The sequence below is a fragment of the Argentina anserina genome, chromosome 5 (genome assembly GCF_933775445.1).
Source record: "Argentina anserina chromosome 5, drPotAnse1.1, whole genome shotgun sequence".
Taxonomy (NCBI): domain Eukaryota; kingdom Viridiplantae; phylum Streptophyta; class Magnoliopsida; order Rosales; family Rosaceae; genus Argentina; species Argentina anserina.
The window spans coordinates 12,858,391-12,873,282 of record NC_065876.1 but is presented as its reverse complement, the minus strand read 5'-3'; the positions used below and the strand labels follow the sequence as shown (position 1 = coordinate 12,873,282).

Genomic DNA, 14,892 nt, shown 5'->3' with positions numbered 1-14,892 from the left:
GTATAAAGTTATAATATAAATAAATATAAAATTTTAATTCTACTATTATTAACTTATATAATATTTTGTGTATAATTATTACAAAAAAGACATTTAATTGATATATGTATGTATAATATTTTATTTTTTAGCGAGTTTTTACTGGACAGGCCGGGTTTCATACCTCTAAACTAAGCCCGGCATTCTATTCACGGAAGCGGGATTTGACAAGTTTTCTCACGGACCGGGCCGAGTAAAAGCTCATCTAATTTGCGGGACTCCGCGGACTTTTCAGATCCACGGGTTAAATGATGAGGCTAGAATAATTCAACAAAAGCTTTCTTAGCCTTCCAGGGCCTGAGCTCTATTCCCCCTCCCTCATCACCTTATGCTTTATAGAGTCGATCGATAAATGATATGGTATTGCAGGTCATTTCAATATATTGCTAATTTGCTGTCAACCAGATGTTTTCTTAATTAGTTAGCCTTTAGCAATAACTAATCACTTGGGAAGTTGCATGGCTCAAGATAGAAACCTAAGTGGCCGGCAATTTGGCGCCACTACTCTTTATCTGCCATTAGTGTTTTAGGGGGATTTGTCTAGCTAGCTACTGCTTTGTATAATTAGGGGACTTGATTAATTAATGTTCATTAACGTAACCCTATCTAACCTGATAGCATCCGTCGAATTCCACTTTTTAAGGATCAAATCTGATTTCTGTTTAAGTGTATCTTAATTCTTAAGTAATGTTTGCATTAATTCATGGCTGCTACCTGCTAAGTATACATAATTATAGTCAAACTGAGATTTTTAGGACGTGGATATTGATTTCAAAATGTGGACCAGTAAAGCCCTAAGCTTGTTTGTACAAGTTGATCTAGCTCTGGCTATGGCGGAGCTATAGAAAATGACCGGGTTACGTACTAAGGAATTGATATTTCGAAATGGATATATACTTGGAACCCTGATATTTTTTTCTTTTTTTGAACATGAGAGGTTCCAGAGGTTCTTCAAAAATGAACATGGAATTCGAACATTGGAGTGTTGGACCAAAAAAAGGAAAAAAAAAACACCAAAAGACTCGCTCACCCAGGTATTCGTGTTAATGAAGTACTGAGAGGGAAAAAGTATGATCTTAATTAGGTTAGAGATGGTGTAGAGAATCGACTAACCAATGCATGCCCCAAGATCAGCAACAAAATTTTCTCCTTGCAAGATTTGAGTAAAGAATTGAGGTGAATGATATGCTGTTTATCATGACAAACTTCTATCTATTGCGAATCACAGGAACTAATCCGCCCGTGTGAATTCATCAAAACATGTATTGAAACTATTCACAAATTGGTTTGTAATATTACAAAAGTCCGTCATTCACGTGGGTTAATGGCAAGAAGTCATATTAGGTCCAGTGTTAGATATCGTAGGTCAGCTATCGCTATTATTAACTTAGCAACTAGTGGAAATACAATGGTAGATAGTTCAGATTTTGATGTATCGTACCCTCGAGAACCATTTATGTTGTTCATCCTAGCCTTAAAAGATAGTTCATTTGTGTGATTTTAGGAGTTGGATACGTAAATGCTATATTATGATGGGTTACTCCTCTTAACGAAGAAGGAGAATACATCGTGCGCTCATTTTGCCTTTTAAAAAATACACTTTAAGCAAACAAACAACCGGAAAACTCACATAAAAAAAAACAACCGGAAAACTAAGAGAGTTGATCAAGAACAAGAACAATAGAGGCACTGAGATGCAAAATGTTTCTAAAAATCAGAATAAAACCATACTTTCTAGAAGTCCTCAATACTTAGTAGATGTCTAAACTCACAATCATGGAAACTTGTACTCTTTTGACACTAGATCTAGTTTGATAGAGCTTCACTTTAAAAAAAAATCAACTTTTAAGTAGACTTTTAAAACTTAGTGTTTGGTAACTTTAGAAAAAAATTTTATAGATACTTACAGCAGTTTTTAAGCAACCCAAATGTTGCTTTTAGAAACTGTTTTTACCCAAAGATAAATAAATGATAATATTTTTATATAAATTCTCAAATAACACCCTTATTTATAATTATTCACAATATATTAAAAACAAAATCATGTTTTTTTTTCTTCATTGACCATATATGCAGCAATGTTCTTTTAAACTTATCAAAAAAATTATTTATCGACAATACATTTATACTCTTATAACCAGAACCCACTTTGTCAATTAAAATAGGTGTGAAAATACATCAATAACCTTGGACTACAAGTTAAATAAAAACAGATTTTATATATGAAGGATATAATCGTAAAAATTATAATAAATAATCCAAAAAATCAAAATAAGAGATCATGAATAAAAATATCCTCGAAATCTAACTTCTCTCTATAGTTAATTTTCCAAAAAAAAAAAAAGGTTTTCCAAATACGTTTGTGTGCAGGCTAATGCTAGTATGAAAATAATATTTACAAACACAAACTTGTTTTAATTTAAAGTTAATTTTTTTCATAGTACAATATAAACAATTTTTTTTTTTAGTCATAGCAATATCAAACTAGCCCTCTTAGCATATTTGGTAAGCTGATTCTACCAAAAAAATAACAATAACAAGCTAAAGTAGAAAGGGATGGGATAATTTGATAATTCTAAAGTAGTCATTTGCTAAGTCAAATTTCCAGGGTCAAAATTCCAAGTGTGATACTCACTTTATGATAAAGAAACATTATATGCTTCAATGTCAATAAACACCCATAGAGATTCTTACTTTATAATATAACCCTCCCCTTCTGGGACCCACTAGGCCAGTTGTCCGTCTATGACTAGTGTTTTATTCTTTTACTCTCATTCTCCATCACCACGAGTGAACTGATCCATGGACTCCCGTAAATAATTGGAATCAACCGGGGCAGTGACGGAAGGAAAAATACCCTCTCAAGACCTCTACCAATTCCATTAGCGCCCCAAAACGCGGCGTTCCACAGTCCACCAAGGTTTACCAATCCAAACTCCCACCTGCGGTTAACCTCCCCCTTAACCATGGTTAAGTTCTCCCGCAGTCAAACCCCACCTGTTATAAACATAAGCCGAAGCGAAGCCAAACCAGACGAAAAACCAGACCAGAGGAACTCAGCGAAGCATAGAGGAGATTAGACTCTTACTACTACTACTACTATCTTCGAACTTGAGAAACCGTAAAACAACACCGTAATGGCGGCCGTTTACGTCGATGAGGAGGAGGTCTGGAAATGTCTCAAACACCCTTCTAAGCGCCGGAAAACCGGCATCTGCCACATTTGCCTCCGTGAGCGACTCGCCGCGCTCTGCCCCGATTGCGGGAACGTCCGCCCGTGCCCCTGCTGCGCCACCACCTCCGACTCTTCTTCCTCATCCTCCGACGGCGTCCGCGTCGCCAAGATTCTCGAGAGCGAGCCCTCCTTCCGCCGATCCCGCTCCGTCGCGATCCCGTCCTTCCTCCGCTCCAGCTCCCGCTACGTCGGCAGCGGCGGCCGCCGGGTCGACCTCGCTGCTCCCTCCGACCGGCCGCCGAAGACGCCGTCGTTTTGGTCTAACGTCTTCCGCTCGTCGCGGAGGAGCCAGCCCGGAGATTTCGGCGTGCAACCGGAGCCCGCGGTGAAGAAGTTTGGTGAGATTGAAGAGGTTAGAGATGAAGACGAGGCGGCGGAGATGAGGAGGACGATGATGATGAGATCGAGGTCGGTGGCGGTACCGATGGTGTCGAACAATTCAGGTTCCTCCGGGAAGCCCCCGGTGAAGGGAAGAGGATGGCATTTTCCGAGTCCGATCAAGGCATTCCGGCATTCCAAAATCTCCAAGATTGGTACTGAACGGTCGCCTGTGTACAGAGGTTAATAGTTTTTACTATAATCATTTAACAGCAAAGGAAACTCCTACTAATAATTTTACTTTTTTTTTTCTCTTCAATTCTTTTTTGAGTTTGAAAAGGGCATTTGATCTTTCTAATGGTAATAATTTCATTGTAAGCAAGCACAGCTATCATGTGCTGCAAAATTAAGCCATTTCAATGATTGTGATTATCTTTGTAAAGTAGTAATTTTTGGTTAGAGATTATTATTATTATTATTATTATTATTATTATTATTATTATTAGAATTTCATTATAAAAGTAGTTTTTTTTTCAGCAATCATAAATCAGGTTGTAAGTGGTAACGCTCTATGAGATGTGAATGTGTCGAGATTTAGGCACGAAATAGCGGATTTTGTTGACGAGTTTGTGTTTAGCATATAGCCGTCTTTATTAACTGGAAAAAAAATTTGTAGAGAGTCAAAGCTAATTAGATCGGTCCACATGGCACGTGTATGTAATATCAATCAGTGTGTGTTGAATGTAAAAAACGATAGTTTAGTGGTACTAAAGGGTTTGGTTTAATTTTTCAAAAATGATTTTGGTGTACTTTGCAAGTCTTGTCCAGCAATTAGGGGATGTGGATGTCCGTAAGGACTAGCCGACTAGGGTCCCAGCTTTATGTCATTTCGTTAGTTAGAGGATTAGGGGATGGCACGTAATGGTGATTGTGGTGAAGATGTAAGGTTGGCTTTCGTTTAAGGTCCACGTATCTTAAAACTTTTCTTTACTCAATATATTAAAGGCAAGTGTTTGGGTTAAGAGGAAGGTTCGGATGCAGCAGAAATCATATCGACTCAAAAGATTTGACGTTCTATGTTTTTTCCTATCAAAATGTAGATAAAACGTCATTGTAAACTCACTACATAATTTTGTAGTTTGATCGCTCTTATAGAACGTTGCTAGTTGAATGTAATAATGTATATGGATTCTTGAAACACAGTTACGCAAATGTCTACTCATTTCGAGTTTGCGCAAACCAATTTTTCTATTTTTCTTTGCTAATTCGTTGAATCAATGATCAATCAGTGAATAACTTGAAGCAAAAGGATTTTCGGTAAAAATAATAGAAAAACTACTGACTAATGTATTAAGGTACTGTGGTGGAGAATTTTGTTTGAAGCAAATTAGGGAGGAAATTCAAAATAAAGTTTTCTACCATAAACAGAAAAGGCTATAAATGAAGTTACATTTCATTTCATTTATCACAACATCTATGATAGCTTATAATTGTGAGATAGAGAAAACAATGAAAAAGTAGTACAATTATTTTTCCCAAATGGGTAATCATTCACATATAGCTTTATTATTTTAGAAGAAATATTAAGAATATTGAAGTTGTCTACCATAAACAGAAAAGGCAATAAATGAAGTTACATTTCATTTCATTTCATTTATCACAACATCTATGATAGCTTATAATTGTGAGATAGAGAAAACAATGAAAAAGTAGTACAATTATTTTTCCCAATTGGGTAATCATTCACATATAGCTTTATTATTTTAGAAGAAATATTAAGAATATTGAAGTGTTGGTGTGAAAGCTTAACAATAATAGAAATCATCAATTCATCATCAAGAACAGCAAATAATCATCATCCCGACTGGAAATAATGGGCATGCATATCTCTTCTTGTGAATGAAGGATATTGAAAGTGCGGCTTATTGTCTCTAAATTATTATTGTTGTATTACAATAACTTGATAATTTGAGTAGGTCCACAATTTGATAATTATTTGTTTAGATTCTTAGTGCTACAAGTCTTGATGCTAATGATGAGGCATGACTTGCACAGAAAAAATCAATTTGCAACCAAATATATACGTTGTTGAAGACTTGAATGTGATAATGACATGTTTCAATCCATGATCAAGTAATTAGCAGTCATAAACTCTGATTTGGAAGGAAATCATCATCATCATTTTGTGTATGCTTAATTAAGCACTACCTTCCAAAATATAATTCAAAGTCCACCTAAGCAAACTATTTTCGCCCTAATATAATTCTTTCTCATTTTCATTATTTTCGAATTCCCTTCAAAACTACTATATATTACACTAGCTATTAGGTAGCCACTGTGATGATCATGTTGGATTGGTCAATCTCCTTTCAAGTAAGGGTTCAGAATTTACCAAATTGTTCCTGATGACAAATAAAAATAAATACTTAAAAACCGGTCCCAATCGCTCTTACCACTGTAAAATCTAATTGTCTGGTAGTTTAGTGAGGACGACAACTACTCAACTAGGTCTTTAATCTCTTTCATGTATTCTACCCCATGGATATCTTGATATATGTAAACACTAATAACAGAATGTTTTCATTTGACCGCAATAGTAGCGCTGGCTTCAAGTCGCCGGAGCAAACAACTAAACACAAAAATCCAATGAGTAAAACACCTCAAAACCACGTGTGTGCAATATTTATTTGGATTACGTATCTGCAAATAGATTCGAAACCATTGGATCGACAAAAACAACAGCCATTTCTATCAAACTGAGCGAACCTTAGCACATGTATATCTCACAAAAATAAACCAAATAGTTTAATGGCATATCATACATTTTATAAGACAAACCCCTTTATGTTTTACGTGATTTTTTTTCCTTGGCCAATTCGAATTTGGGCTTTAAATAGCCACACTAGAGTAACGATTTTTGACCAAGTAATATTCCTTGGTGGTGTGCTTGATAGGAGCTTAAGCTTGACTTCGTCCTTTTATATTGTTGATCATAATCGAAGAACTAAAATAGTGGAGCTGCCGACTGTTTAAATTTTCTTCAACAATAAACTAAACCATCGGTAATATTATAAGTGGCCGCTCGATCGGCACTCGAAGTAAAGGGCATAGTGACTTTTCCTTTTCCCCTCAAAAGTGTGATCGACCAACTTTTTTTATAGCATTTTGCTTGCCGGTGTTTTTGGACCAGAACAGTTTGGACAATCGGAATGTTAAATTCCTGACTGGATTCACTTCACAATATGGTTATAGTACCACCGGAGCAGTTAAATATCAATCATGGAGAATAGATATGTGAGAATAATTACCGGGTGATGTTATATGTACCTAGTAAATTTCTTAGTATACCAGTATTGCAGTTGTTGCCTTTCGATGAACTATTGTTCCGTCTTTGATCTTATTCTGAAATCAAGGTAGATTTCTTGTTTGGTCATAGGACAAATAAGAACACGGAAGATCTTTCATTTAGAGCACAGTTATGAAAATCTTTATAAGTTTAATCTTTAATTTAGAGCATATAACTTTCCTAAGTTAAGCTCATTAAAGGAATACAATCATGATTGGAGCATCATATGGACCCAGATCTAATTGAGCTAGATAACAAGGAATTTGGTCGATGTAGGTTTCGAATTAGAGCACTCCTCCACGACAATTCCACCGAATCAAATTCTAAAATACCGAACCCTTCTAGATCGAAGTACACAAGTTCAAGGCTTCAAGCACAAGTTTACAAACAATATAATCTAAGTTTAGCCCCTCGATCTAATTGAGAGCTGGGTTTGCAAGGTCGGTTGGGTATGAATATATAAGGACAATGATAATACAATGAGTGCTGATTTTAGCACACCTTATTTTATAAACGGCACACCCCTTATACTCATTTTACCAAATTAGCCTTGTACTCATCTATCATTCTATCTCATCATCTTCCTTCCGAATTTTCTCTCCTCACCGGCGCCAATCAATTGACACCCCTAATCTTCTCTTCCAGATTTTCCTTCTCCACGGCCCGTGCCTCTCCTCTCCAGAATCCCCTCTTCTCTGCTCATCCAATTTCTATTCTTGTTTTAATTAGAAAGATCCGTTTTATTTCGAAGAATTCCACTCGAATTCAAAGGGTCTACAAATTGATCAATCTAATTTCCATTCTATACTGAAATCTAGTCCCAATGGAAACAAGATGAGTGGTTATGAACGTAATCATCGTTTTGGATTGGCGTGGGATTGTTGGTGATATTTCAGGGGGAAATCAACTGGGTTTTGTGTGGAGGAGTGGCTTCTTTGTTCTTTGTTTATATTGGGTTTGGGTTTCGGGTTGTGATGGTTGAGATGTTTGGTCTTTGGCATCAGGTAAGAAGCTGTAAGGGCTGTGGCTGTGGTCTTTTGGAAGATAAAGGAAAAAACTTGCGTACAAACTAGTATGTACGCGTGCGTCCAAACTCTCGTTTATTTGCACACTTTGGGAATATAAATATATGATTTTAACTGTTCAAAAGTTTAGTTTATTACTAAAGATCATTTATGTAAAAGATCAACATAAACAAAAATCATCTTCATAGTCGATTGCATCAAACAAATTAACGGTTATGGTGAAAGTTAGTAGTCTCATGATCAACCGTCAATTTGTTTGATGCAATCGACTATGAAGACGATTTTTGTTTATGTTGATCTTTTACATAAATGATCTTTAGTAATAAACTAAACTTTTGAACGGTTAAAATCATGTATTTATATTCCCAAAGTGTCCAAATAAACGAGAGTTTGGACGCACGTGTACATACTAGTTTGTACGCAAGTTTTTCTCGAAGATAAATATATCAAGTGAATCAAAAATTATAAAATAAAATAAAATAAGGGTGTGCCGTTTGTAAAATAAGGTGTGCTAAAATCAGAAACTAAGGGTGTGCCATTTGTAAAATAAGGTGTGCCAAAATCAGCACTCTTCAATATTTGATTTTAGAATACTAGGGTCAAAATGAAAAAATGGTGACAAAAAATGAAATGTTGGATCTACTTAGAGATTTGCTCAGTACATTTAGAAACACTCATAATTACCACATTGATCAACACTATCGACTTTTCAAACATTAGCTAGGAGATTTAATTTGGTACCTCCCGCTTCATTTATAGTTTACTTATAACTAGCATATAGCACTTACTATATCATGATTATCATCCACATACTCGTACATACCACTTTCTATATAGCTACTTCCAAACATGCATGAGGTGAATCAACTCACTCACAAAATAGGGTGATCGTGCCATCTAGCTTTTGTTATCTGACCGGGGAACAATTATTCATCACGATGGTTGGCGTGTTGGATATCAAATGAACTACGTACATGGATAAAAATTTATGATCGAGAATTTGAAAGATGTTGCTGGAACTAACCCAGATCGATCTCTAGCTTGTGAGTTGTGGCTATCACCACCACCATGTGTAACTAGCCAACTTGCACGTAATAGTGTCTCTTCTGTTCTAACTCAATCATACTCACATACATTTTAAGCGTACAGCTATATAGTGCGTGTTTGACTGCACCATGATAATGATAGATCGGTAACCATGCATTTATATGGGATTGTCTATAGTCCCTCAGCCAACACATGGAAACTGGACATAACATTCTAGCCCCATTGATTACAGGGACGTATCGAGTCTTTGATTTTATATATAACTTCATGGTATCAAGGTCTAAACTAGATTACTTAAGGATTCGAACTCATTCGATATATTTATAAACATATTTTCTGACTTGTGGTACGTGACCATTTCGATTCTGGTTTAATTGGGTGACCCTCCAACGGATTAAACAATTTCCGGCGATTTATAGTGGACAAGAGCTGGTGTACGTTTCCCTTTTCTTCTTGGCCTGCTATCCTTATCTACTAGCTATTCTTACATCAGATATGATCGAGTCTTAATAGGTACGCGATCAAGGCTTCTTCAACCTTACAGCTTTGATAAACATGAGAAGATCGACAAGTTTTGGGATTCTTCTTCTTTTCTTTAGGGCACATATATACAGAACTGGCAGGGAAAACTGACTAACTAGTAAGATATGGAGTTTAGGGCATGAGTGGGAAGAGATAGACAATCTGTAGGTGGATCGATCAGTGGGTTAGTGGGCTAGTGGCTATTATTGACATCCAAAAAGTCGTAAAGGGAGGAGCTGTTTCGACAGAAAGAGAGAATCGATCACGCATCCATTTCTTGATCCGTAGCTACTTTAAACAAACAGCCAACCAAATAAGTTCGGATTCATATAGCTTTAGTTCGTGCAAATATAATACACGCCCATGCCCCTTGATTTTATTGAATCAATGAATCATATTGAGTGAATCATTGCAGTACTCCTAAGATTGAGATCGATCGATCACACTCCATCTCAGGGAACCACAACTTTGCTGCTACAGTCAGGATAGCCTAGGGCAACAAGGCAGGTGCTGCTGCAATAATAGCCTACCTACTGCTTAGATACAGATATAGTCTTCGATCAATTGCTATCTGCATGCATTATTGATTTATAGCTTGATCGGTTGATAAACGTGGAAGTATTGGATTTGGAACAAACAGATCGAATAAAAAAAATTAACTAAAAGAAACATTATACCGTACAAGAAGGTATCAATACATCAAACAAGATATATACTCGGTAGCTAGCAGTATACAAAGCTTCCTCCATTCGTAGAATAGCTCTTTGTACATCCACAGACAAGCTTGAAATTATCTTAATAAGTTAGTCTACGAGTACATAGAGTCTGGAATATACCTCTGGTTTGTATTAGGCTATTTAATGTAGTGATATATTAATTCATGTACTTTAAGAGACGGACTCAAAATATGTATTTGGTAAGGTAGATAGTTTCGATCATTGAGCTCAAGACAAACATATTCAAATTTTTAAGATAGCAGCGCTCGGATCTTCTAACCAATATCGACAATGGAGAGTTTAGCATATATTTCACACAATCTAGCAAAACATACGAATCACCGGAAAGGATACCAAGTTGATCGGTATTTGATTTTGTATATATATACGGCTTTGGTTTGTGTTGCTCGACATGATGAATGAACATGTAGTACGTACTGTTAACGTATGAAGTTCTACGACTGTGTAGTGCGTTCTTTAACGTACACTGCGTACTCTGACCTCTTTATCTCGACTCATCAACCATGAGCAGTGGCGGATCCTGGATAAGTGCTTAGGAGATGTTTGATCTAGAATTGTAATACATGGAGGGTTTGAAATTTGGCTGAATGTCAAAAAAAAAATTTGATAGTGTACACAAAAGATGACATTCAACCAATGTACATAAAATACTCTGTGCTTCACACTTTTGAACTGATTGTTTTACATTATCTGCATCAAACTACCTCCAAACATATGTAACCGAGAGTGGATGAAAAGCAAACGCAGAAAGCCATAAATCTCAAATGAGAAAATCCCCAATTCAATCATGACATCCCGTGCTCGCTAGAGAAGTGGAGGCCGCACATAACTTCTTGGTGGAATGGTGAAGTGAGCTTAATTCCAAGTGTGATCTATCACTCTAAAATAAGAATTATGCTTTAATTTTTAAGGTTAAAGATTTAATTTTATGGAAATAAAAAGGGGAAGCAGACACCAAGAGGTTGGAGAGACACATAAGGGAAAAAGACGAAGAAAATAAAAAAATAGGTCATCCGTGTGAGATTGAAGAGGTTGGTGTAAGAGGAGATTGGGTGTGGGTGGGTGTATGTGTAGGTATTGGTGAGGAGATTGAGTATGAGAGAATAAGGTATACTAGCTCCAATTAAAAAAAATTAATACCATTTTTTTCGGCTTGGGGATGCTTGAACATGCCTAACCATGAGCAACATCGATCTGTCTTTAATTAGATTCATGTTTTAATTTCTTCTAGTATCAAGCATGCGCGCGCGCGCGCACACACACATATATATATAGAGCTTCTGGGAGATTTGACTGCTAACATATATGTGGCGGTATGGCACACCATTGACTATCTAAGTCCAGTCCAATAAAGTGTTCACCTCCATTACTGTGTTGACGTCTATAAATATACGAGAACGATTAGCTATATTAGTACGTAACATAATCACAACAAAAACTAAAGTGAATTCAATAGTCCACAGAAACCGGAGAAATCTTCCACCATCTACGTACGTATGTTCATATTAGAGTTCAGTTCAGATATACTCTCCAAATTATATGATAATATATATATGGCTTTTCAGGTAAGGAGATCATTATTTTAGTTTAAGGTACGGATTTTCATTTTTGACCAACTTTTCGATCAAGTTTTCACATCTCCACTGTCAAATATCTAGGTAATAACGTATAGATCATCGCCACAAAATTTCAGCTGATTACATGAACGTTAAGGTACCCATAACTTCTACTCAAAATATGAACGGTTCAGGTTCGGCAAATTCAATACGTCCATTGGTTTTGATTAGTTCGATACCTTAACGATCATGAAATCGGCTAAAATTTTGTGGAGATGATGTATACGTTATAACCTAGATATTGGACGGTAAAAATGTGAAAACGCGATCGAAAAGTTGATCAAAAATGAAAATCCGTACCTTAAGCTAAGATAAGGACCTCCTTATGTGAAAATCCTTGTATATATATACATATATATATATATATCGTTATTCAAACACAATTTACAACCTACACCCTCAGAAGAAAACTCCTTACAGAAACATAGATACAAAACTAGTGATGAACAGTCGAGTGTGAATATACAAAATTAAATTTTGTAAAACATTGTGTAAATGTAATATGATAAGTTATAGACTGTTCTTATTGGAGCGTGATGGATTGTGATCAAACAAAATTATTTTTTAATGAGAAAGTAATTTCATTAGATAGTGGAGCCTCTAGGACTTCCAGAATTCCCCAATTTACATCGTTGAAGAACAAAGCTCTTAAAAGCCTCCTTTAAATTGGACATATCGGGGAGGATTGTCCAAGATCGGTGATAACATCAACCACGAAGTTAACCGCTCTAAATGTGTCTAAAGTTAATACATTCAAAGTTCGCAGCTAAAGTTGTAATATCTCTTGTGATCTTTCAAAGTCTCTAAGGAGGTTTGAGGTTGCCAATAGTTTAGTCACCAGTATTTTAGAGTTCTTTCTATTCCAACTTTCGGTGAGTTGTAATCAAATAAATTAATTAAATAAACTAATGTAACACTAGTAATTATATTCAACGAGAGTGAACAAATTACTAAATTATGTCATTACTTGTTATAAACCAAACCAAAAAAAAAAACTAAATTATTTTCATAGGGAAGATCTACATGAAAATGGGAGATTGGATTAGTATAACAACAAGATGGAGGGAGAGAGAGAGGGGTTGGATTGGATGAGATAAATGCAATGTACAGACACTCGGCCACAGTAGCCTCAGGCCCTCACTTTGCTTTACTCGGGTCCCCCCGCCGCTGATTTCCACAGATCCGGCCACGCGTACGGGTCGTGATTTCCCAAACTCGTGTGGTCGCTGCTCCTGCACCGTACATGTGACGGCGTTGTTTTCGAATAAGTGGTCGGTAACGATACAAGTTTAATTGCTGACAAAGGCATTCGACGTCTCAACGTCTCCCTCAGCTTTTTTTCTCTCCTCGAATGGGACCTCCGATTCTGTGCCCCCCACCCGATAACGACACACATACCGCACACGCTTGCGCTCTCAAAGGTCCTCATCTCCTGCGACGCAATCCATGCAGACAATTATAGTGCCAGAACGTACGCATATACGATCTTCTGCGCGGTTTACTGGGTCAGTAACTGGTTATAAAAAAAAACCATTCACATTTTAGGGTAGTTGAGCATGAATCGCTTGTCGTTTCTTATGGCATAACTTGAATTTATAAGCAAACAAACTGCAAGTGGAAACCAAACATAGTTGTTTGAGCTTAATGCTCTTTTCTATTTGATGATAACTAAAGAGTATGATCGGATTGAGGCGCCGCGAGAGTAGAATTGAAATCAAAGCTCAAACAACCTCGTTATGGAGCTATCTGTCCAACAAGCACTCTTATTTATCCTACATTAGTGCGTCATAGTATTGCAACTCCGCTGCAGTGGCGGACTTACATAGAAGCAAGCCCAGCTCCAGCCCGGTAGGTTTCAAAAGCCCACATTGGAAAAAAAAAATAGCCTGGTAACTAGAAAGAGCAGACCCAGTGAGGCAGTGACCCACTTACCTAAAGAAAAAAATACTTGTTTGTAGATAAAGAGGACGCACGTGAGAGATAGAGACAGTCAGACGGCTCTTTTTAAAGTACAACCTCACCTCAAATCTTTAAGTCTCAAGCCCAGCGCTCCAATTCTCCGGTACTGGTGTCTATCTCGCTGATTGGTGTGGATCTCCGATTCTCCGGTTCTCTTATGAGTTTCTATTTGCTTTCTTTCATTTCTTGTAATCAATTGTGATTCTTTGTCATTTGATTTCTGTGCAAAAGGATTGGTGTGAAAATTGGAATTGTTTAGAGAACTGTAAAGTCTGTAATTCAGTAATTGTTTGATTGGGTTTTTGGTATGTACTTTGAGGAATAAGAATGGAAGAAGACGTTTTGGTTGGTTATGTGGTTCAACTGGTTGTTGTTTATATATATGAAATTGAACTAATGAAGTCTGATCTCATTTGGTAGCTTGTAATTGCTTGTGCAAGTCTATGAGCTAATTAAATAATATGTGTTGTGTTTGTTGGTTTATTATTTGAATAGGAATATAGGATGTCTGATCATCATTCCAAAAAGCGAATGAAGACACTTTTTTCTTTCTATAAGAAAGATGTTGACAATCAAGCACCTACATCAGAGACACTCATGCCATGTAATGATTCTTCTAATTCTTTGCCTATAAATGAAATGGAAATTCCACCTGAAACGTAGACGGGTAACCCTCCAATCATAGTTGATGCTCAAAAAGAGTCTCATATTCAAGCTGATCCTGGATTACGTCAGTTGATTTGTACATTTCCGGTGAACGAACAAGATCGTATTCGAAGGGAGTATCCCCTTATGGGACCTCATCAACCAAAGTTAAATAATTATCCACAAACTTTTGATGAACTTGAGAGGCGTCATTTTCAACATAGATGGTTTACATTATATCCTTGGTTGGAGTATTCAGAAGCTAGAGATAGAGCATTTTGCTTTCCTTGCTTCCTTTTTGAAAAAAAAATCCACCAAGGTATCCTTTGTTCACTGTCGAAGAGTGTTGCAATTGGGGTAGAATGTTGGCTGGGAAGAATGAAATTTGTGGACAACATACAGG

The 14,892-nt window shown here is 36.6% G+C and overlaps 1 protein-coding gene across 1 annotated transcript; it reads left to right on the top strand.

The window, feature by feature from the left end:
• The first annotated feature begins 3,081 nt into the window (after positions 1–3,081).
• LOC126794777 (uncharacterized) lies at positions 3,082–4,819 on the top strand. The gene has a single exon (XM_050521554.1). It carries the CDS (start codon positions 3,177–3,179, stop codon positions 3,837–3,839), a length of 663 nt encoding a protein of 220 aa, XP_050377511.1. The 5' UTR covers positions 3,082–3,176; the 3' UTR covers positions 3,840–4,819.
• The last annotated feature ends 10,073 nt before the right edge of the window (positions 4,820–14,892 follow it).

What these genes read in the sequence shown, in the direction of transcription:
- LOC126794777 (XM_050521554.1), top strand. Translation starts at nt 3,177, where the DNA reads ATGGCGGCCGTTTACGTCGATGAGGAGGAGGTCTGGAAATGTCTCAAA.